Raw genomic sequence first — 26,814 nt, forward strand, 5'->3', positions numbered from 1 at the left:
CGCCAGGATAGTCTCCATCTCTCGACCTCGTGATCCACCTGCCTCAGTCTCCCAAAGTGCTGGGATTACAGGCGTGAGCCACCGCGCCCGGCCAAAATATATAACCTTAAGTGTAAGTTTACTAACTTTGGAAAGTACGTACACCAGCATAACCCAACCCCCGTTCAAGATCTACATTATTTTATTTTTATTATTTTTATTTTTATTTTCTTCTTATTATTTTTTTGAGACAGGGTTTCTCCCTTGTTGCCCAGGCTGGGGTGCAATGGCACAATATCCCTTGTTGCCCATTGGGGTGCAGTGGCACAATATCAGCTGACCGCAACCTCTGCTTCCCAAGTTCGAGCAATTCTCCTGCCTCAACCTCCCGAGTGGCTGGGATTACAGCCGTGTGCCACCACACCCAGTTAATTTTGTATTTTTAGTAGAGATAGGGTTTCTCCATGTTTGACCTTGAGGAACCCTGGGAGCTCAGGAAGGAAGGAGTGCCCAGAAGCAGGGACAGGGAGCTGGTTGGGGAGGACCAGAAATCAGGTTTGTGAAGGTTCCAGAGAGGACCTGTCCTTGGGAGGAGCTTGGGGGTTGAGATGGGGGAAGGGGCATTGGAATGGCGGGGCGCTCGTCCAATGGCGGGGCGCTCATGGGATGTCCATTGTGAGGCCGCACCACCGGCCCCAGGGATTGGTGGAGAGGGAGTATAAAAATCCCAGGGTTGCTAAGCGACGGCCCAGCCCTAAGAAGGTTTGGTGGAAAGCAGAACCGGTCTCCATCTAACTGCTCCTAAGCCTCACGCTCCCTTGCCCTGCGCGTCCTGTTGCTTCCCTGATAGACCTTCTCCGTGACCTGTAACTAAACCTTCCACCAGCGCTTGAGAACTTAATTTGAACCGGATCCTTTCCCAGACCCCTTCCTCCTCCTCCTCCTCCTCCTCCTCCTCCTCCTCCTCCTCCTCCCCCTCCTCCTCCTCCTCCCCCTCCTCCCCCCCCCCCTCCTCCTCCTCCTCCTCCCCCTCCTCCTCCTCCTCCTCCTCCTCCTCCTCCTCCTCCTCCTCCTCTTCCTCCTCCTCCTCCTCCTCCTCCTCCTCCTCGTGCCCAACAGCCCCCTTCTCCTCCTTACCCTTCCCTTCCCTCCCCTCCCCTTTCCCTCCGCCTCCCCGTCCCATCCCCTTCCCTCCCCTCGCCCTAAGCCACCCCCGCCTCTGTCCTGGCCCCCTCAGGGCTCCCTGAGAGGACCAGGACATGCCGGTGTGGTGGCTGCTCTTTTGGCTCCTCCTGCTGGGATTTATCAGCCATCACCCCACCTATGTGAGTAGATGCTGGACCCGCGGGGTTTCTTCCTTGTTCCCGGGCTGTGTCAAGCAGCATGAAATTACACAGCTCAGGCCTGTAATCCCAGCACTTTAGGGGGCTGAGGTGGGCAGATCACTTGAGTCCAGGAGTTGAAGACTACCCAGGGCATCATAGCGAAACCCCATCTCTACAAAAAATTCCAAAAAAGATTAGTCGGGCCTGGTGGTGCGTACCTGTTATTCCAGTTACCGGAGAGGCTGAGGTGGGAGGATCGCTTGGGCCTAAGAGCTGGAAGTTGCAGTTAGCCGAGATGGCCCCGCTGCACTCTTGTCTCAAAAAAACAAAATAGACCAAAACAACGTGAAATATCATTTGATTTGTGTCATCTGGTTTGAGGACTTTTTTTTTTTTTTTTTTTTTTTAAAGACAGAGTCTCACTCTGTCGCCCAGGCTGGAGTGCAGTGGCAAGATCTCGGCTCACTGCAACCTCCGCTTCCAGGGTTCAAGCAATTGTCCTGCCTCAGCCTCCTGAGTAGCTGGGATTACAAGCGCAGACCACCACGCCTGGCTAATTTTTGTATTTTTAGTATAGACGGGGTTTCACCATGTTCGCCAGGATAGTCTCCATCTCTCAACCTCGTGATCCGCCTGCCTCAGCCTCCCAAAGTGCTGGGATTACAGGCGTGAGCCACCGCGCCCGGCCAAAATATATAACCTTAAGTGTAAGTTTACTAACTTTGGAAAGTACGTACACCAGCATAACCCAACCCCCGTTCAAGATCTACATTATTTTATTTTTATTATTTTTATTTTTTTATTATTATTTTTTTGAGACAGAGTTTCTCCCTTGTTGCCCAGGCTGGAGTGGAATGGCACAATATCCCTTGTTGCCCATTGGAGTGCAGTGGCACAGTATCAGGTCACTGCAACCTCTGCTTCCCAGGTTCGAGCAATTCTCCTGCCTCAGCCTCCCGAGTGGCTGGGATTACAGCCGTGTGCCACCACGCCCAGCTAATTTTGTATTTTTAGTAGAGATAGGGTTTCTCCATGTTGATCAGGCTGGTTTTGAACTCCCGACCTCAGGTGATCCGCCCGCCTCGGCCTCCCAAAGCGTTGGGATTACAAGCGGAAACCATCATGCCCAGCCAAGATCTATCTATTACATCACCCCAGAAAGTGAACTCCCACTGTTCCCAGCCATTCTCTTTCTTATCATGGGTTAGCTTGCTTATTGTGGAATTTCGCGTATACAGATGCATGCCATGCCATAGGTACTCTTTTGTGTCTGCCTTATTCTGCTCAACACCATGTTTCTGAATCATTACCATTGTTGTATGGTTCTCTAACTCCATCATTTGCATTTCAGACTCAGCATATGCTGAGTTCACCCTGTTGAAGGGCTATCTCTGTTTAATTCACCATCTTGAAAGAAACATTTAAAATTGAGATGTTTTCAAAAATATATAGTTAAATCCTGAGGAATCGATGTAGAAATGCTATCACAAGCTGTCTGAACTTACTCAGGGGAAGTCTTCGTCTTCACTCACATAAGAGTCTAATGGAATGAATATGAACAGTCTTAGAGAAATCCCACACTCTTCATGCCATTTGCATGATCTCCACCTTGGTCATTTTTTTTTTTTTTTTTTTGGAGACGGAGTCTCACTCTGTCACCCAGGCTGAGTGCAGTGGTGCAATCTCGGCTCACTGCAACCTCTGCCTCCCCGGTTCAAGTGATTCGTCTGCCTCAGCCTCCCGAGTAGCTGGAACTATAGGCGCGTGCCACCAGGCCCTGCTAATTTTTTGTATTTTTAGTAGAGATGGGGTTTCACCATGTTAGCTAGGATGGTCTCAATCTCCTGATCTCGTGATCCACCCACCTCGGCTTCCCAAATTGCTGGGATTACAAGCATGAGCCACCGCGCCCGGCCCACCTTGTTAATTTTGAAGCACTAAAATTTGATACTTATTTGTGAATGAAGTAATCCCTTCATTGTATTTTTTTTTTTTTTTTTTACTTATGCTGAGCTTTAAATTACAAAGATTCACATAATCCAAGAGAGAAGTATTATTTAGAGGGATTCTTTTATCATGTGATATATAATAAATGCATCCAATGTTACACGTCAATTTAAAAAACAAGTAAATAACTTTAAAGAAAAGATAACTACTGGCCAGGCGCGGTGGCTCACACGTGTATTCCCAGCACTTTGGGAGGCCGAGGCAGGTAGATCATGAGGTCAGGAGTTGGAGACCAGCCTGGCCAACATGGTGAAACCCTGTCTCTACTAAAAATACAAAAATTAGCCGAGCACGGTGGCAGGCACCTGTAATCCCAGTTACTCAGTAGGCTGAGGCAGGAGAATCGCTTGAACCCAGGAGGTGGAGGTTGCAGTGACCTGAGATCATGCCACTGCAATCTAGCCTGGGTAACAGAGCAAGACTTTGTCTCAAAACAGAAAAGAAAAGATAAGATAATTACTTTATACTTAGCTTGTCTTACCCATGAGTGATGGGCTGCATGTGGCCCAGGACAGTTTTGAATGCAGTTCAACACAAATTTGTAAACTTTCTTAAAAGATTATGAGATTTTGGCCAGGCGCAGTGGCTCTTGCCTCTAATCCCAGCATTTTGGGAGGCTGAGGTGGGCAGATTACCTGAGGTCAGGAGTTTGAGACCACCCTGGCCAACATGGCAAAACCCCATGTCCACAAAAAATACAAAAATTTGCTGAGTGCACTGTCAGGCACCTGTACTCCCAGCTACTCAGGAGGCTGAGGCAGGAGAATCACTTGAACCTGAGAGGCAGAGGTTGCAATGAGCCGAGAGCACGCCACTGCACTCCAGCCTGGGTGACAGAGTGAGACCCCATCTCAAAAACAAACAACAAACAAAAACAAAAGCAAAACGCCGGGCACGGTGGCTCACACCTGTAATCCCAGCACTTTGGGAGGCCGAGGCAGGCAGATCGCCTGTCAGGAGTTCGAGACCTGCCTGGCCAACATGGTGAAACCTCATCTCTACTAAAAATACAAAAATTAGTCAGGCATGGTGGCAGAGACCTGTAATCTCAGCTACTCGGGAGGCTGAGGGAGGAGAATGGCTTGAGCCCAGGAGCTGGAGGTTGCAGTGAGCCAGGATTGCACCACTGCACTCCAGCCTGGACGACTGAGCGGAGCGGAACACTGTCTCCAAAAAAAAAAAACAAGAGCTTTTTTTAGATCATCAGCTATTGTTAGTGTTAGTGTATGTTATGTGTGGCTCAAGACAACTTTGCTTCTTTTAATATAGCCAGGGAAGCCAAAAGATTGGATATCCCTGCTTTATACCAAGAGAGACGACACCCCACATTTGCAATGCCTAAAAACACTACCAGCCATCTGAAAAACATGAGACTTCTAACTTCTGTTCTTTTTTGTAGCAGTGGAATCCCACGGTGATATCTGAGGGATGTGGTTACCTTTTGGAGGAGGTTGACGGTTTCTAAGGATGATTCTTTCTGAGTGAAACATTGTCAGTGTCATTGACCTTTTCATTATTTCAACTATTATTATTCCAGGTTATCCATTCTCTGCCTGATGATTTTCATCCTGGGACTGACTTTTGTGGAATTCCTTGGATAGTTATCATTATTGTGTTTCTGGGAATTTCTACACTTGCCATTTTCCTCTGGAAAACTAGCCTTTGTGTGAGTATACTAACTTTCTGTAGAGGTATACTTGTAATCACAAATAAGAATAAATTATTTAAAACAATTCACGTTTCTGGACTTCATTATGAATATGTGGTTTTACCCAAAAAATCAGGGAAATGATTTATTAGCATAAGAATTATGAAAATATCTGCCATTTACATTATGAAAATTAAATAGGTTGGTGTTTGTTTAATAAAATGTCAACAGAGCTTTTGGTCAAAAATAACTTTTTTTAACCTTAGTGTTATTTATCAGAAATGGAGTATGAGGTTTCATCACTTAAATAGGAAATTCTTTCTAAACTCTTCTGCTTTATAGTTCTAGCATATGGGTGGAAGGAAAGCTTCCAGTCTCCTCTCTGAAGATTCACTGCAGAAATGAGCTGACAACAGACAGCTTAACAGGAGAAGAAAAACAGAACAGGCATAAACATGGGAACCAGCTGAAAAATGAGACTGCTAGAAGGGCCGGATGGTTGATGCTTAAAGAGCACCGTCTTCTGAGGGGAGAGGGAGATAGATGGAGATGTAGGCCATTTAGAGGGGCAGCAAATGATTTTTAGGGGAAATGGAAGAGCTCAAGGAACAAACAATTGGCCTGAGACAAAGTTCCTCTGAGGTCATAGGGATGAGGTGACAAACTGCCAGAAGGTGAAGGGCAGAACTGCACTGCGTCTCATGATGCAGAGAAAGCCCCAGAGAATCTCTTAGAACTGCCCTCCAGAGAATCAATGAAAAATGTGTCTGGGCAGGGTAATTTTGAATGACATAATTCAAAGTGCATGCTCCCAGTTGCAACTGGAGAGAGATCAGTATGTCAAAAGTCTGTACTTGGTAAGAATTTGGCTGCTAAGTTGTGCCATAATTTGTCTTTTGAGCCTTTTTTCCATTGGGTAAGTTGAGCTCTACATTTTCTCTTGCCATTCATGGCAGTAAAAATGTGGTTGTCTGGGGGCTGAACCTCCTTCTGAACAATGATCCAAGATAAAAGTACTAATACCACAATGCTTTTTTATATTCAAGGGAAGAGGAAGTATGTTTCAGTTTTACCACCTAGATAATTACACGTCATTTGGCACTGCCTTTCAAGATATGTAGAAATCAGAAAATATATGAGTTATGAAGATATCGAGGCACATTTAACATTCTCTATGCCACTTAGTCCTGAAGAGAGAATTTTCGGTATAAATTGGAGGAAGTTTTTTTTTTTTTCCCCCCAGCCCCGAGACGAGTCTCCCTGTGTTGCCCAGGCTGGAGTATAATGGTGTGATCTTGGCTCACTGCAACCTCCACCTCCTGGCTTCAAGCGATTCCCCTGCCTCAGCCTCTCAAGTAGCTGGGATTACAGGTGCCCACCACCATGCCCAGCTAATTTTTGTATTTTTAGTAGAGTTGGGGTTTTACCATGTTGGCCAGGCTAGTCTCAAAACCCGACCTCAAATGATCCGCCCGCCTCAGCCTCCCAAAGTGCTGGGATTACAAGCGTGAGCCACCACGTGAGCCAGGGGAAGTTTTTAAATTTACCGCTTTTTAAAAATTCCATTGAGGAAAGTTCAGTTGAGCTGTTGGACTTGGACAACTTCACACCTTCTCATCTTTGTCCTTATCATCTAGTCATCTATACCACTACCTCCTAAGCAGGGACATCATGGGTGCCATGAAGCATTCATACATGATGGCATTTCCTTGCTTCTCATTTCTTCATGTGTTTGACATTCCTCCTAGCTCCAAACTGGGCCAGCTACCTTTCCTATGAAATCTAGCAGTAGCTGTGGGATAGATGTGGTTGCTCTTTCATCTTTTTAGATTACCCGTGCTTCTCTCAAAATCCTAGTACATGTTTTGTTTTTTATCCTATGTGCAGAAATCAGAAAAGAACAAATTCTGCAAAGAATTTGAAAGATATTATTTCAGGCCAGGTGTGGTGGCTCATACCTGTAATCCCAGCACTTTGGGAGGCTGAGGCAGGTGGATCACTTGAGGTCAGGAGTTCAAGACCAGATGGGCCAACATGGTGCAACCCCATCTGTACTAAAAAGACAAAAATTAGCCAGGCATGATAGCGGGCACCCGTAATCCCAGCTACTTGGGAGGCTGAGGCACAAGAATCGCTTGAATCTGGGAGGTGGAGGTTGCCGTGAGCCAAGGTAGCGCCACTGCACTTCAGCATGGGTGAGAGTGACACTCCATCTCAAAAAAAAAAAAAAAAAAAGTTATTTCAATAACTACCTCAGGAGATTCATAGGTATCTGACCCATTTCTGGGATGGGATTTGCATTGCATTTTAGCTATGATGAGAACAAATATTTAATATCTTAGAAGATTAAAAGCATACTGTGATAATATGGAAATCTTGGTGGGAATTCAGTCGTTAGTGAGAATGTTTTGCGTTAGGTTCAAACCAGCCTCAATGAAGCTGATGTGAGGGAAGGGAAAGTGGACTCTGAGTAGAGCAGGGATAGAAGGAAGATGCTCCAGTGCAGATCAGGAAGGAGCAGGGGGTGAAATGTTACAAACTCTAGAACTCAGAGAGCTGAAGGTAATTACTTCCTTTTCAAGTTGTGAAACATGTTAACCTGTGGTAAAATACTTATAACATGTTAATTACCATCTAACCGTGTTGAAGTGTACAGTTCAGTTGTGTGAAGTATATTCATGTCTTTTTTTTTTTTTTTTTTTTTTTTTGAGACGGAGTCTCTGTCACCAGGCTGGAGTGCAGTGGTGTGATCTCGGCTCACTGCAACCTCTGCCTCCCAGGTTCAAGCAGTTCTCCTGCCTCAGCCTCCCTAGTAGCTGGGACTACAGGCGTGCGCCACCATGCTCAGCTAATTTTTGCATTTTTAGTAGAGACGGGGTTTCACCATGTTGGCCAGGATGGTCTCCGTCTCTTGACCTTGTGATTCACCTGCCTCGGCCTCCCAAAGTGCTGGGATTACAGGCGTGAGCTACCGCACCTCGCCTATTTTTTTTTTTTTTTTTTGAGACAGAGTTTCAATCTTGTTGCCCAGGTTGGAGTGCAATGGCACAATCTCAGCTCACTACAACATTTTCCTCCTGGGTTCAAGTGATTCTCCTGCCTCAGCCTCCCGAGTAGTTGGGATTACAGGCATGCACCACCTCCCGGTGATCTTGGCTCACTGCAACTTCCGCCTCCCGGCTTCAAATGGTTCTTTGCCTCAGCCTCCCGAGTAGCTCGGATTACGGGTGCCCGCAGCCATGCCCGGCTAATTTTTGTATTTTTAGTAGAGACGGGGTTTCACCATCTTGGCCAGCTGGTCTTGAACTCCTGACCCCGTGACCCACCCGCCTCGGCCTCCCAAAGTGCTGGGATTATAGGCATGAGCCAGCGTGCCCAGCCGTCATTCTTAAATTATTATTTCCTAGGTGTCTTTCCTCAAGACTGTCTTAAAGTCACAAAATGTACATGACGGATCCAAGGATGTACAGCGGAAAGCCTGGAGGTCCAATAGCCGTAGCCGGGAAGGTATGGCTCTGTTGGAGTCCCCATAGTGTGGAAATGAGTTTGCCCTGGAAAGGGAAAGAACAGCTTCTTGCCCTCAGGTTTCTCACCTTCTCCTCTCCTCACCCTCACCAAGGGCCGAGGTCCATTTGTATGCACACAAAGAAAAGGGTTTCTTCCTTTCCAGGAATTAAATTTGGCCGGGAAGACCGCTTTACTTCATGGAGACATATGGAAGCCAAAGTTCGAGCTGAAGTCCGTAAGGTGACAGGGAAGGTCAACAGTCATTACAAAATCAATGGACAGAGGAAGACTGCTGAGGAAGAGTAAGATGTGCCTTGACACAAATACTGTTGTTATGAACCATGTGCCAATCAAAGTAGACAACTGTAAAGTCCTTGAGAATATTTTCTACAATATTTGTGGCAAATTCAGTGGGTTCAAAATTGAGTTTGTCCTTTCTGCTTGATTAGTTTAATCCGCATAATTCCTTTCCCTTCCTACATTCTTGTTTGTAATTTTTTCGGGGGAAGAGGAGGTGCTAGTACGGGCATTGGTTTTCCTTTCTCTTTTTTTTTCCTGAGATGGAGCTTTGCTCTTGTTGCCCAGGCTGTAGTGCAATGGCAGAATCTTGACTCACTGCCTTTTGGGTTCAAGCAATTCTCCTGCCTCAGCCTCCCAAGTAGCTGGGATTACAGGTGCCCACCACCATGCCCAGCTAATTTTTGTATTTTTACTAGAGATGGGGTTTCACCATGTTGTCCAGGCTGGTCTCGAACTTCTGACCTCAGGTGATCCACCCGCCTCAGCCTCCCAAAGTGCTGGATTAGAGGCGTGAGCCACAATACCCAGCCTTTTTTTTTTTTTTTTTTTTTAATTTTGAGATAGAGTCTCACTCTGTCGCCCAGGCTGGAGTGCTATGGCGCAATATTGGCTCACTGCAACCTCTGCCTCCCAGGTTGAAGCAATTCTGCCTCAGCCTCCCAAGTAGCTTGGATTACAGGTGTGTGCCACCACAGTCAGCCAATTTTTTTTTTTTTTTGAGACAGAGTCTCACTCTGTCACCCAGGCTAGAGTGCAGTGGTGTGATCTTGGCTCACTGCAACCTCCGCCTCCCAGGTTCAAGCGATTCTTATCCCTCAGCCTCTTGAGTAGCTGGGACTACAGGCATATGCCACCATGCCCGGATAATTTTTGTATTTTTAGTAGAGGTGGGGTTTCACCATATTGGCCAGGCTGGTCTAGAACTCCTGACATCATGATCTGCACACCTTGGCCTCCCAATGTGCTGGGATTACAGGCGTGAGCCACTGTGCCCAGCCCAATTTTTGTATTTTTAGTAAAGACCGGGGTTCACCATGTTGGCCAGGCTAGTCTTGAACTCCTGACCTCAGGTGATCCACCTGCGTCTGCCTCCCAGCGTGAGCCACTGCTCCCAGCCTGGATTGTTGAATTCAATGCTTGGCTCACCTCCAGATTCATTTTCAGTCTTTCACGTTTTGGTCGTATTACATTGTATTTTGCTGCCATATGACTGATCTTTTTTTGTTAAATGTGAGATACTTGTTAAAAAATATTTAGCAATGAATTGAGGCCGAGTAGCATGTTATCTTGTTGCAGAAGAGATGGGAGTCTACTTCTGGGGGATGGTCAGGGGTCCTCCATACAGGCTGCAATTGAGGTCGTCAGTGCAGGCTTAGTCCCTACAAAGGCCAGGGTATTTCCTATCCACCTCTGTTCTGATGTGTGACTCTTCTGGGTCTCAACCAGAGCCAGTGGACTTCAGTACGGGTCGCTTTCATTGGCAGACCCTCAATCCACTTGTTTTTCATCTAATCGCATGCATGTATACAAAAGCTGCTCTGCTTCTTTGCATCTCAGTAGTCCCTTCTGGAATTCAGCAATGAAACTCAGGGAAATGGGTTCCAAATGCAAGGCTGACTTTCGTCCTGGGTTTCCTTCTTCTCCATCTTGACCTCATGTCTGTTTACTGCCATGTTAGCAATTTGGTGTATTCAATCATGGGTTTTATATTCTGTTTGGTGTCCCCCATCGTTCTCATCGGAGATCGGAAGCTTCAGATGCACTTATGTCAACTCAAGATTAGAATGCTTCCTTAGCTTCCCTCCAGAGTCAGGTTTTGTGTTTGTAGTTCCCAAGTGCACAGCAGGAGTAGTGAGGTCCTCACTGGCTTCTCATTTGCATTAATCTGTGAGCTCATTTAGCGTGGGGACAGGACCCTGCTCCCATTGCATTCTCAGCACCTCACCACACACTCCTTGTTTGAGGCCACTCCAGACAGCATGTGCTGAAGGATGCCCTGTGGTCAGAAACAAGTTCATTAACTTTCTCTTTGAAGTGTTTTTGTCCCTGTTTCCTAGCGTTCTGGGAATTTTACACATCCTTCTTATAAAACCAAGTATCAGGTGAGGTCCTTAGGATCAGGACCATGAATCAAGTGGTGTGAGGGCAACACAGCAAACTTACCTTTTTAGGCCATTTCCTTTTTCTGCCCTCACTCTCTGTGAACTGAACCTTGTTAAAGTCAGTCAACACCAGGGTGGAGGGTTTGCAGTTGTCATCTATTTTCAGGACATAACACCCTGACTTAGGAGCCATTCCGATCATTTCTAATTCAATAGATGCGCCCAGCATTCAGATTGCCTTTTCTCTCAACCAGGATCTTTAAAGTCGATGACAAGAGTTCCACTCCTGAATCATGGCAAAGTGCAGTAGTGAACTGCAGGGTTAATGACACCATATTCTGGAAGGATCTCTCTATGGCTGATGGTCTCAGTTCCGGCATCAGCCTCTGACTGAGAATCAGGTCTCCCACAGGAGGAGGCAGATGAGGAGCAATCCTCTGCTTCCGATGGAGTTAGTTGTGATGAGTTGGTGAGGTCTGGTTTTTCACACTGAACTAAAATGAGCTTTCGCTGTGTCAAGCACAAGACTGACCCCAGAGACACACATAGTGCACCTCATAGAAGCTTTTAATAGTCTTTATTATTTACTAAAGAATAGGACTAACTACAGAACTATGAAGATGAGCTGGAAATGACAGGTGACTTGCCAGCAGGCCAGAGTGTGATATTTCTTTGTCCCTCAATGAGAGGTGTCAATTCTCCCTTTGGTTGTGAGAATCAGTTGGTTCATTTATGGGAAGGTTGCAGGGGGGATCTTTGAATCACAGCCTTCAGATGCCAGAAGGGCAGAGGGAATCCCACACGGGCTGGTGGATCATGTGTGTGCATTTCCCTCCCTTCTAATCTCAGGAAACAAAACATGAAAGAATGTGAGCAAGCAGAAAACGAGAGGCAGCTATCAGAGGCAGAGGAGAATGGGAAATTGGATATGAAAGAAATACACACCCAACTGTGAGTTGAGAAACTGAACCCCACCCTCTTAGGAAACCCCCATTGGAATGTTGTTTTTAACCTTTGTACAATGTTTAGACCCAGTAAATGCAGAAATAGAAACAAATGGTCAGAAGACATATCCAGAGAGAGAGAGAGAGTTGACAAAACAGAAAGCAAAGTACCTTAAGATTTACCAGTGACCAAAAGATGTGAAGTAGCAAAATGTCTCCTGACCCCATTGCCAGCTAGACTGTGTGGAAACTCGGTTACCAGCTATTCTAGGGGTGGAGTGAGTTGTTGTCATCCTTAGGAAAGTGTGTTGTTGTAGGATCAACCACATCCTTCAAAAGGACTATGCCTGTTTATAAGCCCAGCTGTTTCTGCCCTGTGAAACACGGAAAGGATATTAATACAAAGAGAATAGAGCTTTCTGATAAAAGATGCTCAATGAAGGATGAATTAGGGATATACTGAGAATGGGGAAGGAAATTGTCAACTCAGAAGTCAGCAGGCAATAAGCAAAAGAGGAGGAATCAATATAGCAACAGTTTGGATCAGACTGTACTGTTTTTGTTTTTGTTTTTGTTATTTTTTCTGAGGTGGAGTCTCACTCTGTCACCCAGCCTGGAGTGCAATGACGTGATCTTGGCTCACTGTAACCTCCGCCTCACAGGTTCAAGTGATTCCCCTGCCTCAGCCTCCCGAGTAGCTGGGATTACAGGTGCCTGCCACCACGCCCGGCTAATTCTTTGTATTTTTAGTAGAGATGGGGTTTCACCGTATTAGCCAGGATGTTCTCAATCTCCTGACCTCGTGATCCACCCGCCTCGGCCTCCCAGAGTGCTGGGATTACAGGCGTCAGCCACCGCGACCGGCTCAGACTGTACTCTTACAGCCATCTGAAATACGTTTTCTAGGTATAGATAGATTGTGTAAGGGTACAGTTGTGAGGATAACAGAAACATGGCAGATTATTTAAAGTCATCCTGAAAGTGGTGCTTTATCTGATGAAAGTGATTGTAATCCATAGGCAACCGTTTCAACGCACGCAAGAGTTGCAGCGGCGGGCAGAGGACTACTACAGATGCAAAGTAAGGAGCTTCCTCCCCGCAGGTGCAGGATAGTTCAGTGCTGATGCAGATGATGCCACGGCCCTTAGACTCTCTCAACATTCAATTTCTCATGTGTTGGCTTTTTCAGATCGCCCCTTCTGCAAGAAAGCCTCTTGCCAACTCAGGAAGTTTGTTTGTTTTCCTTGCTTTTGGACATAGTCTGCCAGGTCAGGACATGGATGTATTTTTCTCCCCACAGCTCTGTGCTCAAGCCTTGCAAAGGTGGAGGGCAGAGAGGAAGGCTGCCTACAAGCGGCACAGGTAGGTCATTGTGATGGACATTTTAAAGGATGTTTTTGTTTTGAGATACAGCTTTGAGCATCTAGTAAAGAACTTGGTGTTTTAATTCTTCAAGTCAATTCTTTCTATGTCTTCTAGGTGTGAAATGAGGCAAAAGCAGAGAGTGCCAGAGAGACACATGAGTCAGGAGCCAGTCCAGGGACGACCGGGCCTAGAGAACCCTTTCTGGAGGGGTAGGAGCTTGCTGTGAAGGCAGCCGCTTAATTGGTGCTGCACAATCCACACACCTTGCTTCTCCTTTTGGGGATGAGGGCTCGGGTGGGGTGATTGTTATGTTTCCTGGAAACAATTCCAAGCACTTATAAAGAGAACAGTTGTCTCGCTGGGTGGCAGGAACCTATTTTCCTCAGGTGCCCGAGCTGAATGGCTCTTGGCTAGTCCCCTGTGAATGGTGGAGCTCAGGCCTCTCCACTGACTGTGGACGTTGCCCCACCCTGATGTCTTGGTTACTTTTAACTGAGGAGATGAGCCTAGAAGGCAGATGGGCCAGCTCCCCTTTCCACCTTCACTCAGTGTGAAGGATTTATTTTTCTTTCACTTGAGAAAACAACAATAGCACTTTAGAATGGGAGCCACATGTGCTGATGAGAGCACAGATTTTCTGGCCGTGTCTTCATGGATCAATATTGTAGCTTGGGATCTGCTTTAAGAAAAGAAGCATTTATTTACACTTTTTGGAACTTCCTTCATTCTTTTTAAGTTGTTTATTGTCAACTATATAACTCCATTAGTAAGTTAGATTTCTATGTAATCCTACTCCTCTAACATTTGAAGTGTAACCCTAAAACTTTCCAGTTAATTTCTGTAGCTCTTACCTTTTCTCATGACTGTTCATCTCTTTATGTCCATTTCTGTTCATAAGTATTGATAATACCTGGCCAGGTATGAAAGTTAGATTAACTATGAATCCACAGAATTTTAAATGTCCCTATGGCTTGAAGAAGAGGAGCAGTGCTGTTCCTGTCCAGGGTTTATTGATATTCTTCCAACCATGGCTGTTCCTATTTTAATTTTGAGTCTGTGCTCACATGATGAGTGATTTCCTCTGATATGTACTGATTTAGAGCTCATTTCCAGCTGGTTAGAGCCCGACCTGTTCACAGCCTGTTGAGAGTTAAGAATACCCCTGGACCAGGGCTCTGTGGTATCTTCCTCGAGGACGAGGGTCCAGAGGGCTCCAGAGTCCTCTGAGGCATGTGGTCAATAAACCCTGTGCCTCTGGTAAGGGACCTGTGTGGCAGAGAGTGAGATGGCATCGGAGGGTGTGGAGGGTTTCTTATTCTGCACAGAACATGCAAGCCAGATTTAGCCCCATTCCCTTCTCTGGCCCTTAGCAGATTCAGGACCTCATTGGGTTCCCATGAGGAACAGCAGCGGCGTCCCAGCTGAAAACACAGAGAAGACAAAGGTAAATGCTGGGGACGTTTTCACTCTTCCTATATCAGGACGCTTTGGTCTTTTCCGACAATGCCCTCTCCTGGCCTGGCCTCTGCTCTGTAGGTTCTGTGGTGCCTTTTCTGTCTCGACTTCTTGAGAAGCAAAATCTTCTCCATGAGCTTTCAGGCTTCTCCGTTCCCAGCTGATCATCGTTGGTGGCACCTCCAGAATCCATAAAAGCTCAGGGACCGAGGGCTGATGGGCTTTTACTGTTCTGTTTCCAGAAATAACACGAGGAGGCACCACTGACCTCCAGTACTGTAGGTCTCATGGCGCGGTGAACTCTGACTGATCCACCTTACCCAAGATGTTGTGGGGTCTCATTTCCGAAATATGTGGGATTTTCTTTTGCTGTGATTTTGTTTGCATTCTGCCGTAATGTAGGTGATTAACGTTTGAAATATCTGCTGTATTCCCAGAAGTGAAAATAGTGAAAACGCATTAATCTAACATTAATTTGTGCTTTGTGCAATTTTGAATGCTCTTTGACAAGGCCAATTCCATAGTTCGTCACAGTCCCATCCCTGTTGGTAACCATGTTGTGCAAAAACACCTTCATACCCACACAGTGGGGCCCCTGATCTAATATTCTAAGTGTCAGAGGTTCCATATTTGTAATAGCAAATAGGCCCTGACTGTAAATTAGTGAAGAGTGAATGTAACTTATTACCTACAGGGACAATTCCAAATGAAGGCCTTAAATGATGCTCAGCTAAGCTGATTCTTGTGTGGCCTCTGTACCTTCAAAAGCTGCCGAGTCCTATGATTACACATGATGAGACTTGTACACTTGAAGTGAAACACAGTTTTAAAACTTGCTTTCTTTAGAATTCCCACCTCATTTTTCCATGGGGTATTCTTTATGTCGTAGTGCACTTACAATTTGGTATTACCTGGGAGTGAAAAGAAATATTACAGCCATGTCTAACTGACTTCTTGAGATAAGATTGTTCTGTCAGAAATCCCTCTCCCAGTTCCCCTGAAGCTCTTCAGGAATCCACATCTCTCCAGAGCTCTTTGTTCTCATGGGTGGCACCTCCAGAGTGAAGAAGATCCTTTGTCCAGAAGGGAAACAGAGGGGAAATGAGAGGGTCCCGCAGGCAGAGCTGGAATCAACTTCCACTCTGCCTCTTGCAAGCTGTGTGACCCTGGGCACAATTTCTCCTTCCTCTGGAAACCTCTGTTTTCTTCGATTTGGAGCAGGGTGGTCACACTGACCTTGCAGAGTTCTGAGAATCAGAGACAGAACATAAAAGGCCTGGAAAACATTCTCCAAAAAGAAGCTGCAACATGTGTGGACAATGGGCTTTTCATGCCTCTCTTACTCTCTGTTGACCTGGTGCAAGAAACGTGCTCTGGTGCTGGCTGTGAGGGAGGAAAGAGGATAGACATAGACACTCCTGTGTCTCAAACATGCTTCTTTATTACCCTGTTATTACTCTGTCTTCCCTGGGGCAGGACCCCAGCCTGCCTCCATTTGCAAACAGACACAGTGGCATGTGGAGACAACAGTGTGTCCCAATGACTTTTCTTTACTCCCCAGCTGTGGGCAGTACTCAGTGGAAGGGTGATATTATGACACTGATACTGCTATTTTGAAACCTGGAGGAGGGAAAGGTGCAAAAATCTATCACCAGCAACAGAAGGTGCAGCCTGTGTTGGTGGCGGTAATTTTGTCCATCAAATGAATATGTGTGAAAACATTTCCTCCTTCGGCCCTACAGGTCAGGATGGCGGCAGTGGAGCACCATCATTCCTCAGGGTTGCCCTACTGGCCCTACCTCATGGCTGAAACTTTAAGAAAAAGGATGGGCCACAAGCCAACTCCTCCACCTCAGTGTGATCTGAGAGGTCAGCCACATCCATCAGTTAAAGGGTGTCTGAGACTGCTGACTCTTTCTCGACTACAGTGTCTACTAGGACCTCAACCACATTCAACAACTGATGATTTTCTGAGAACAGAGACACCTCAAGACGAGTGTGCCCTGGGACCTGAACCACTTCCTCGAGCTGATGATTTTCCGAGACTCAAGACACCTCCCGAGGGTCTTTTCATACCAATTTCCCCTTTTCCAGTTGATGATTCTCTGAGCCTGAAGACACCTCCCGAGTGTCTTCTGGTACCCCTTCCACCTTCTCCAGTTGATGATTTTCTGAGACCACAAACACCTCCCGTCCAGTGTCACCTGAGACCTGTACCATTTCATCAAGCTGATGATATCAGGAGACTCAAGAAACCTCCTGACTGTTTTTTCACACCCCTTCCACCTTCTCCAGTTGATGATTCTCTGAGGCTGCAGACACCTCCTGAGTGTCTTCTGGTACCCCTTACACCTTCTCCAGTTGATGATTTTCTCACACCACAGGCACCTCCCATCGAGCGTCGCCTGGGACCTGTAGCATTTCCTCGAGCTGATGATTTTAGGAGACCCAAGGAACCTCCCGAGTGCTTTTTCGCACCCCTTCCACGTTCTCCAGTTGATGATTCTGTGAGCCTGAAGACACCTCCCAAGTGTCTTGTGGTACCTCTTCCACCTTCTCCAGTTGATGATTTTCTCACACCACAGGCACCTCCCATCGAGCATCGTCGCCTGGGACCTGTAGCATTTCCTCAAGCTGATGATTTTAGGAGACCCAAGGAACCTCCCGACTGTTTTTTCACACCACTTCCACCTTCTGCAGTTGATGATTCTCTGAGCCTCAAGAAACCTCCCGAGTGTCTTCTGGTACCCCTTCCACCTTCTCCAGTTGATGATTTTCTGAGACCACAAACACCTCCCGTCCAGTGTCACCTGAGACCTGTACCATTTCATCGAGCTGATGATATCCGGAGACTCAAGAAACCTCCTGACTGTTTTTTTGCACCCCTTCCTCCTTCTCCAGTTGATGATTCTCTGAGCCTGAAGACACCTCCCGAGTGTCTTCTGGTACCCCTTCCACCTTCTCCAGTTGATGATTTTCTCACACCACAGGCACCTCCCATCAAGCGTCATCACCTGGGACCTGTAGCATTTCCTCGAGCTGATGATTTTAGGAGACCCAAGGAACCTCCCAACTGTTTTTTCTTATCACTTCCACCTTCTCCAGTTGATGATTCTCTGAGCCTGAAGACACCTCCCGAGTGTCTTCTGCTACCCCTTCCACCTTCTCCAGTTGATGATTTTCTCACATCAGAGGAACCTCCCATCAAGCGTTGTCGCCTGGGACCTGTAGCATTTCCTCGAGGTGATGATATCAGGAGACTCAAGAAACCTCCTGACTTTTTTTTTGCACCCCTTGCACCTTCTCCAGTTGATGATTCTCTGAGCCTGAAGACACCTCCCGAGTGTCTTCTGGTACCCCTTCCACCTTCTCCAGTTGATGATTTTCTCACACCACCAGCACCTCCCATCAAGCGTCATCACCTGGGACCTGTAGCATTTCCTCAAGCTGAGGATTTTAGGAGACCCAAGGAACCTCCCGACTGTTTTTTCTTACCCCTTCCACCTTCTCCAGTTGATGATTTTCTCACATCAGAGGAACCTCCCATCAAGCGTTGTCGCCTGGGACCTGTAGCATTTCCTCGAGGTGATGATATCAGGAGACTCAAGAAACCTCCTGACTTTTTTTTTGCACCCCTTGCACCTTCTCCAGTTGATGATTCTCTGAGCCTGAAGACACCTCCCGAGTGTCTTCTGGTACCCCTTCCACCTTCTCCAGTTGATGATTTTCTCACACCACCAGCACCTCCCATCAAGCGTCATCATCTGGGACCTGTAGCATTTCCTCGAGCTGAGGATTTTAGGAGACCCAAGGAACCTCCCGACTGTTTTTTCTTACCCCTTCCACCTTCTCCAGTTGATGATTTTCTCACATCAGAGGAACCTCCCATCAAGCGTTGTCGCCTGGGACCTGTAGCATTTCCTCGAGCTGATGATATCAGGAGACTCAAGAAACCTCCTGACTGTTTTTTCGCACCCCTTCCACCTTCTCCAGTTGATGATTCTCTGAGCCTGAAGCCACCTCACGAGTGTCTTCTGGTACCCCTTCCACCTTCTCCAGTTGATGATTTTCTCACACCACCGGCACCTCCCATCAAGCGTCGTCACCTGGGACCTGTAGCATTTCCTCAAGCTGATGATTTTAGGAGACCCAAGGAACCTCCCGACTGTTTTTTCTTACCCCTTCCACCTTCTCCAGTTGACGATTTTCTCACATCACAGGAACCTCCCATCAAGCGTTGTCGCCTGGGACCTGTAGCATTTCCTCGAGCTGATGATATCAGGAGACTCAAGAAACCTCCTGACTGTTTTTCTGCACCCCTTCCACCTTCTCCAGTTGATGATTCTCTGAGCCTGAAGAAACCTCCCAAGTGTCTTATGGTACCTCTTCCACCTTCTGCAGTTGATGATTTTCTCACACCAAAAACACCTCAACTACAGTGTCACCTGAGACCTGTACCATTTCATCGAGCTGATGATATTAGGAGACTCAAGAAACCTCCTGACTGTTTTTTTGCACCCCTTCCACCTTCTCCAGTTGATGATTCTCTGAGCCTGAAGACACCTCCCGAGTGTCTTCTGGTACCCCTTCCACCTTCTCCAGTTGATGATTTTCTCACACCACAGGCACCTCCCATCGAGCATCACCTGGGACCTGTAGCATTTCCTCGAGCTGATGATTTTAGGAGACCCAAGGAACCTCCCGAGTGTTTTTTCGCACCCCTTCCACCTTCTGCAGTTGATGATTCTCTGAGCCTGAAGACACCTCCCGAGTGTCTTCTGGTACCCCTTCCACCTTCTCCAGTTGATGATTTTCTCACACCACAGGCACCTCCCATCGAGCGTCGCCTGGGACCTGTAGCATTTCCTCGAGCTGATGATTTTAGGAGACCCAAGGAACCTCCCGAGTGTTTTTTTGCACCCCTTCCACCTTCTCCAGTTGATGATTCTGTGAGCCTGAAGACACCTCCCGAGTGTCTTCTGGTACCTGTTCCACCTTCTCCAGTTGATGATTTTCTGAGACCACAAACACCTCCCGTCCAGTGTCACCTGAGACCTGTACCATTTCATCGAGCTGATGATATCAGGAGAGTCAAGAAACCTCCTGACTGTTTTGACCGTTTTTTGTTTTGTTTGCTTTTGTGTTTGTTTTTTGTTTTATTTTTATTGTGTTGGAGGAAGGCGTCTGTTATGTTGTTGATTCTATTTATTCATCATTTTTGCAACACATAAATTCATTTAAGTATTGATTGTGCACCTATCATATGATAAGCATTTTTTCATCATTCCCCCACTTCCAGAACCCTAAGCTTTTCTCACTGTTAGAACTGCTAGTTTATTTGTATTTCAGTCACTTTGACTATAAACTCCTTGAGTGTAGGTGCTTAGATTTTTTTCACTGCTTAGCCCCCAATGCCTGTATAGAGTAAGCTCTTTTTTTTTTTTTTTTTTTGTACCAAATGCCCAATGGCCAATTTATTCTGTTTCAATAACAACTAGGCATCATTTTCAAAGGGCCATATACTGACAACAGACTGCCCAGAAATTATCTCCCTATGTAGGAAAACTACAGAAGACAAGTTCTTAGACTTTTAATGCCCATTACAGTAGCCATTAATGACAGGTGACTACCGAGCCTTGAAATACGATAGTCCAAATTTAGATGTGCTATAAGCTTAAATTACACACCACATGTCAAAGCCATAAGACCAAAAACTGTAAAAGAGTCTGGTAATTTTATATTTATTATATATTGAAATGATATTTGGTATTTTAGATATATTGAGTTAAATAAAAGTTAAATTCACCTGTTTGGTTTTTTATTTTTAAAATGTGAATTCCAGAAATTTTTTTTTTTATGAAGTATTTATTGGTGATTCTTGGGTGTTTCTCGGAGAGGGGGATGTGGCAGGGTCATAGGATAACAGTGGAGAGAAGGTCAGGAGATAAACACATGAACAAAGGTCTCTGGTTTTCCTAGGCAGAGGTCCCTGAGGCCTTCTGCAGTGTTTGTGTCCCTGGGTACTTGAGATTAGGGAGTGGTGATGACTCTTAAAGAGCATCCTGCCTTCAAGCATCTGTTTAACAAAGCACATCTTGCACCGCCCTTAATCCATTTAACCCTGAGTTGACACAGCACATGTTTCAGAGAGCAGGGGGCTGGGGGAAAGGCCATAGATCAACAGCATCCCAAGGCAGAAGAATTTCCCTAGTCAGAACAAAATGGAGTCTCCTATGCCCACCTCTTGCTACACAGACCCAGCAATAATCTGATCTCTCCTTCCTTTCCCCACACTTCCCCCTCTTCTCTTCAACAAAACTGCCATCATCCTCATGGGCCGCTCCCAATGGTCGCTGTCTCTTTGGAGCTGTTGGGTACACCTCCCAGACAGGGCGGCTGGGCAGAGGTGTTCCTCACTTCCCAGATGGGGAGGCCGGGCAGAGGCGCTCCTCACTTCCCAGATGATGGGTGGCCGGGTAGAGGTGCTCCTCACATCCCAGACAGGGTGGCCGGGCAGAGGCGCTCCTCACATCCCAGATGATGGGTGGCCGAGTAGAGGCTCTCCTCCCCTCCCAGACGGGGAGGCCGGGCAGAGGCGCTCCTCGCCTCCCAGATGGGGCTGCCGCGCAGAGGCGCTCCTCACTTCCTCCCAGACGGGGTGGCAGCCTGGCAGAGGCGCTCCTCACCTCCCAGATGGGGCGGCCGGACAGAGGTGCTCCTCATCTCCCAGACGGGGTGGCCGGACAGAGGCGCTCCTCACTTCCCAGATGTTGGGTGGCCAGGCAGAGGCTCTCCTCTTCTCCCCGACGGTGCGGCCGGGCAGAGGTGCTCCTCACTTCCCAGACGAGGCAGCCGGGCAGAAGCGCTCCTCACTTTCCAGACAGGGTGGCCAGATAGAGGCGTTCCTCACTTCCCAGACGGGGCGGCCGGGCAGAGGTGCTACTCACTTCCTCCCAGACAGGGTGGCGGCCGGGTAGAGGCGCTCCTCACCTCCCAGACGGGGCGGCCGGGCAGAGGTGTTGGTGGTAGGGAGGAATGGGAACAGATTGCTTAAGGGGAAAGGGATTTTTCGAGGTGGAGTGATGAAAATGTTTAGGTGGTGGTTGGATGACATTGTGAATATACTAAGTATCACTGAATTATACACTTTAACATAGTTAATTTTATGTTATGTCTATTTTCTTTTTTGTTGTTGTTGTTTTTGAGACAGAGTCCCACTCTGTTGCCCAGGCTGGAGTGCATTGGTGCAGTCTCAGCTCCCTGCAACCTCCACCTCCTGGATTCAAGCAGTTCTCCTGCCTCAGCCTTCTGAGTAGCTGGGATTAAAAGCACCCACCTGTATTTTAGTAGAGACATGGTTTCACCATGTTGGCCAGGCTGATCTGGAACTCCTGACCTCGTAATCCGCCCACCTTAGCCTCCCAAAGTGTTGGGATTACTGGTGTGAGCCACCACGCCCAGCCTCTTTTTGTCTTTACTCTTTTTTTTTTTTTGAGACGGGATCTCACTCTGTTGCCCAGGCTGAAGTGCAGTGGTGCAATCTTGGCTCACTACAGCCTCAGCCTCCCTGGGCTCAGGTGATCCTCCTACCTCAGCCTTCCAAGTAGCTGAGACTGCAGGTGCAAACCACCACACCGTGCTAGTTTTCGTATTATTTGTAGAGATAGGGTTTCACCATGTTGCCCAGGCTGGTCTTGAATTCCTAGGCTCAAGCCATCTGTCCGTCTTGAGATTACAGGAGTGAGCCACAGCACTGAGCCTGTTATGTCTATTTTCAAGTAACAGAAAATAGAAAAAAAGGGATGGAACTAGTGGTCTGGATCATGACTAGCTCTTCAGATAACTTTGAGTCTCGCTGCCGAAACTCAAGCCTTATCTACATTCTCCCTGTACCATTACTCACTTCCTAGTTGTTTTCATTGTTTTAGCTTTCTTATTTATTTGAAGGGAAACTATAAATGGAAAATGCCATACATCAGAATGGAATCTATTTCTTTTTGTTTTTGTTTGAGATATCGAGTCTCACTCTGTTGCCCAGGCTGGAGTACAGTGGTGCGATCTCGGCTCACTGCAACCTGTGCCTCCTGGATTCAAGTGATTCTCCTGCATCAGACTCTCGAGTAGCTGGGATTACAAGCATGCACCAACATACCAGGGTAATTTTGTATTTTTAGTAGAGATGGGGTTTCACCATTGAGGATGCTCTCAAACTCCTGGCCTCAAGTGATCCACCTGCCTTGGCCTCCCAAAGTGCTGGAACTGTAGGTGTGAGCCACAGCACCCGGCCCAAAATGGAATCTTAAAAATAAATACCACGGCCAGATGCAGTGACTCACGCCTGTAATTCCACCACTTTGAGAGGCTGAGGCGGGTGGATTGCTTGCGGTCAGGAGTACAAGACCAGCCTGGCCAACATGGCGAAACCTCATCTCTACTAAAAATACAAAAATATTAGCCAGGTGTAGTGGCGGGCACCTGTAATCTCAGCTACTCAGGAGGCTGAGGCAGGAGAATTACTTGAACCCGAGGTGGAGGTTGCAGTAAGCCAAGAACACGCCATTGCACTCCAGCCTAGGCAATAGGAGTAAAACTCTGTCTCAAAAAAAACAAACAAAAATATCAAAAAACAAACAAACCCACACTCCAAAAACAAACAAACAATAAATAATATAAAAATAAAACACTACAGTCCTTATGTTATTGCTTTGTTTCAAAATCTGGTAAGATTGCCCTGAGGGACCTGAGGTTTTTAATTGCAGGGGTTTTTTTTAATATCTTTAGAAGTGGTTGGTTAAGTAAAATTTTTTTTTTTTTTTTTTTTTTTTTTGAGACTGGTTTTGCCCTGTTACACAGGCTGGAGTGCTGTGGCTCGATCACAGCTCACTGCAGCCTCAACCTCCTGAGCTTCAAGCGATCCTCCCACCTCAGCCTCCCAAGTAGCTGGGATCACAGATGTGTGCCACCACGCCTGGCCAATGTTAAAAAATCCTTTAACTTTTTTGTAGAGATGCACTCCTGGCCTCAAGCGATCCTCCTTCTGGTCCCTACCCCCAGCCCCTTTCTGATAAACATTTACATTGTTTATTATCTGATGCCATTTCTGTCTTCTTCCTTGTCGTCCAGACATCAAAGAATTAGGTTTCTTCAGGGTTTTCTTTTTCAAGTGCTCAGTGTTAAAGATCACTCACATTAGGGCCGGACACTATGCCTCATGCCTGTAATCCCAGCACTTTGGGAGGCCAAGGCGGGCAGACTACTTGAGGTGGGGAGTTTGAGGCCAGCCTGGCCAACTTGGTGAAACCCCACCTCTACTGAAAAAAATACAAAAATTATCTGGGCGTGGTGGTGCATGCCTGTAGTCCCAGCCACTTGGGAGGCTGAGGCATGAGAATCGCTTGAACCCAGGAGGCAGAGGTTGTAGTGAGCCAAGATCACACCACCACACTCTAACCTGGGTGACAGAGCGAGACTCTGACTCAAAAAATAAATAAAATAAATGTCACTTACATTAGATATACCCAAGGGGTTGTCTATAGAGAGTTGGAAGCAGTAGTTATTGCAACAGGGGCACGGAAGTCATCTGGCTATGCCAGGATGCCCAGGGGATACTTGGGGTGTGTGGCATGGTGGTGCTGGGGACTCACCGCACAGGACGCTCTGATTGACGCACTGCCAGGAGTAGCGCTCTGTCTTGGGGCTGCAGCCGGCCTCCTCAGCTCGAGTGTAACAACAGTCGTGGCCATGGCAGCACCTGCGGATGTCACATGGGCAGGACAGCAGGTGGGTGAAGCTCTCTCCTGGCCCTCCTCTCTTGCCAGGACCATGGGTGACTGAAGACCCCCAGGGAGGCACAGCATCCTCTTATCTAAGTTTTCTTTCTTTCTTTTTTTTTTTTCTTAAGAGACAGGGTCTTTCTCTGTCACCCAGGCTGGAGTGCAGTGGCACAATCATAGCTCACGGCAGCCTTGAACTCCTGGGCTCAAGCGATCCTCCCACCTCAGTGTCCCAAGTAGCTGAGACTACAGGCACACGCCAGCATGCTCAGCTGGATTTTTTAATTTGTATTTCCTTTGAGACAGCATATCTCTCTGCTGCTCAGGCTGGAGTGCAATGGCTCAATCATCTCACTTTAGCCTTGAACTCCCGGGCTCAAATGATACTGCCACCTCAACCTCCAAAGTATGCTACTACAGGAACACAAAGTCCTTTTTTAAAGTTTTTGTAGATATGGGGTCTCACTATGTTGCCTAGGCTGGTCTCGAACTCCCAGGCCCAAGCAGTCCTCCTACCTCAGCCTCCCCAAATGCTGGGATTACAGGTGGGAGCTACTGTACGCCTGGCCTTATCTAAGCTGTTTCCCTGAAAATCCCCGTCTTGGGTAATGATTCCATTGGCCCCACCATGCCCTGTCCTGCCTCCCTGGCTGTGCCCAAACTTGGTCCCTGCCTGCCTGCCTCACTGTCTGGGTCTCGAGCTCCTGTGACACGACTCCTCTCTCTTCCTGGAGTGATCCAAGCCCTGTCACTTCCTGACTTTGCCCACACTGTGCCCTCTGCCTGGGGCAACTTCATGTCTGCCCTTTGTCCCTTAGGTCTCAGCCCAGGCACAAGCCCCTACCTCCAGAGGTCATCCAGGCCTCACCAGGCTATACCCTCTCATAAAATCAGATTCCCTCCCTTCAGGGTAGGTTTATAATGAAACCCTCCTTAGAGGCCAGGTGCGGTGGCACCCATCTGTAATCCCAGCACTTTGGGAGGCTGAGGTGGGATGATCACTTGAGGCCAGGGGGTCGAGACCAGCCTGGGCAACATAAGGAGACTCTTGTCTCTCTTGTCTCTATAACAAATTTAAAAATTAGCTCACCAGGCCAGGCTCCAGGGTGGGGATGGGTTCCTGGCTCTACCTCCTCCTAGCTGTGTGGTCTGGGGTAGGTCACATCACCTGTCCAAGCCTCAATGTCCTCATCTCTAAATTGGGCTGAAGTAAAGTATCTACTTCTTCGGGTTGTCATGAGGAATAACTGAGTCTCTGCACATGAAGTGCCTGGCATGGTGCTTGGCACATAGTAAGGGCTCAACTAATAACAGCTTTTGCTATTTTGAAGATGTCACTGTATGGATACCCTTCCAGAACAACCCATTTTATTTTATTTTATTTTTTCCTTCAAGACTGAGTTTCATTCTTGTCACCCAGGCTGGAGTGCAGTGGCATGATCTCAGCTCACTGCAACCTCTGCCTCCTGGGTTCAAGTGATTCTCCTGCCTCAGCCTCCCAAGTAGCTGGAATTACAGGCACGTGCCATCATGCCCAGCTAATCTTTGTATTTTACTTTGTATTTCACTGCAACCTCTGCCTCCTGGGTTCAAGTGATTCTCCTGCCTCAGCCTCCCAAGTAGCTGGAATTAGGGGCGTGTGCCATCATGCCCAGCTAATCTTTGTATTTTTACTGGAGACAGGGTTTCACCATGTTGGCCAGCCTGGTCTCGAACTTCTGACCTCAGATGATCCACGCACCTTGGCCTCCTAAAGTGCTGGGATTACAGGTGTGAGCCACCACGCCCCACCCAGAACAACCCCTTTTCTTAGTGCAGTAGGGTTGTTTCTGGAAACCAGAAGCATTTTTGGCCTGATTGGCCTGGGAACTGGTGAACGGGCAGATTGAGGATAAAGCCAAGGCCTACAATTCCTCTCACCTTACCTTTGTCCTCACTGGTGCAGGTGGTAGGAAACCCCCTTCCAAGGATCTTTTATCTCACTGGGAAGCTGGAGTTCGGGGAGGCTGGTACAGGGGGTTGCTTCAGGCCTGAGTGTGAGGGTGATGGATTGTGGTGTGGGGGAGGGGGGATAATCCTCCCTAGAGGGGAGGCTTACCCAACATGTGTCAACAGACCCCAGTTGTCTGCTCATGACTGTAATTTAAAATGCCGATTTTGCAACTCCTGGAGCTGGTGAAACACTACAGCCCCTTGGCTATTTTGCAGGAAATTTAAGGAGCTGCACATTAGTGAACATGCAGGCTGCCTTGGTGCCTGGAGCAGAGGTCACGTTCTGAAGAGAGTTTGCAGATTGGAAGCCCACAGGCCAGAGTCAGTCCATGGATGACTTTCAGGGGCACATGGTTTGTTTTTGTTCCTTTGTTTCAGAATTGAATTGGTTGCCAGCATTTTTTTTTTAAACATGGA

The 26,814-nt window shown here is 47.2% G+C and overlaps 1 protein-coding gene across 5 annotated transcripts in view; it reads left to right on the forward strand.

Annotated features, from left to right (window-relative positions):
- LOC129016371 (uncharacterized) overlaps positions 1-20,437 on the forward strand; it is a 61,093-nt gene extending 40,656 nt beyond the window's left edge. The window contains exons 12-20 of one of the 5 annotated variants that reach the window (XM_063654058.1): positions 4,849-4,977; positions 8,367-8,466; positions 8,630-8,768; positions 11,718-11,819; positions 12,832-12,892; positions 13,002-13,174; positions 13,292-13,386; positions 14,548-14,621; positions 14,875-20,437. In XM_063654058.1, coding sequence (XP_063510128.1) covers positions 4,849-4,977; positions 8,367-8,466; positions 8,630-8,768; positions 11,718-11,819; positions 12,832-12,892; positions 13,002-13,174; positions 13,292-13,386; positions 14,548-14,621; positions 14,875-14,880 — 879 coding nt within the window. In that variant the 3' untranslated portion in view covers positions 14,881-20,437. Of the gene's footprint in view, positions 1-4,848; positions 4,978-8,366; positions 8,467-8,629; positions 8,769-11,717; positions 11,820-12,831; positions 12,893-13,001; positions 13,175-13,291; positions 13,387-14,547 lie in introns of all 5 variants that reach the window. The other 4 variants (XM_063654056.1, XM_063654057.1, XM_063654054.1 and 1 more) reach the window with 4 other exon arrangements.
- The last annotated feature ends 6,377 nt before the right edge of the window (positions 20,438-26,814 follow it).

Source organism: Pongo pygmaeus, chromosome 18, assembly GCF_028885625.2.
Source record: "Pongo pygmaeus isolate AG05252 chromosome 18, NHGRI_mPonPyg2-v2.0_pri, whole genome shotgun sequence".
NCBI lineage: Eukaryota > Metazoa > Chordata > Mammalia > Primates > Hominidae > Pongo > Pongo pygmaeus.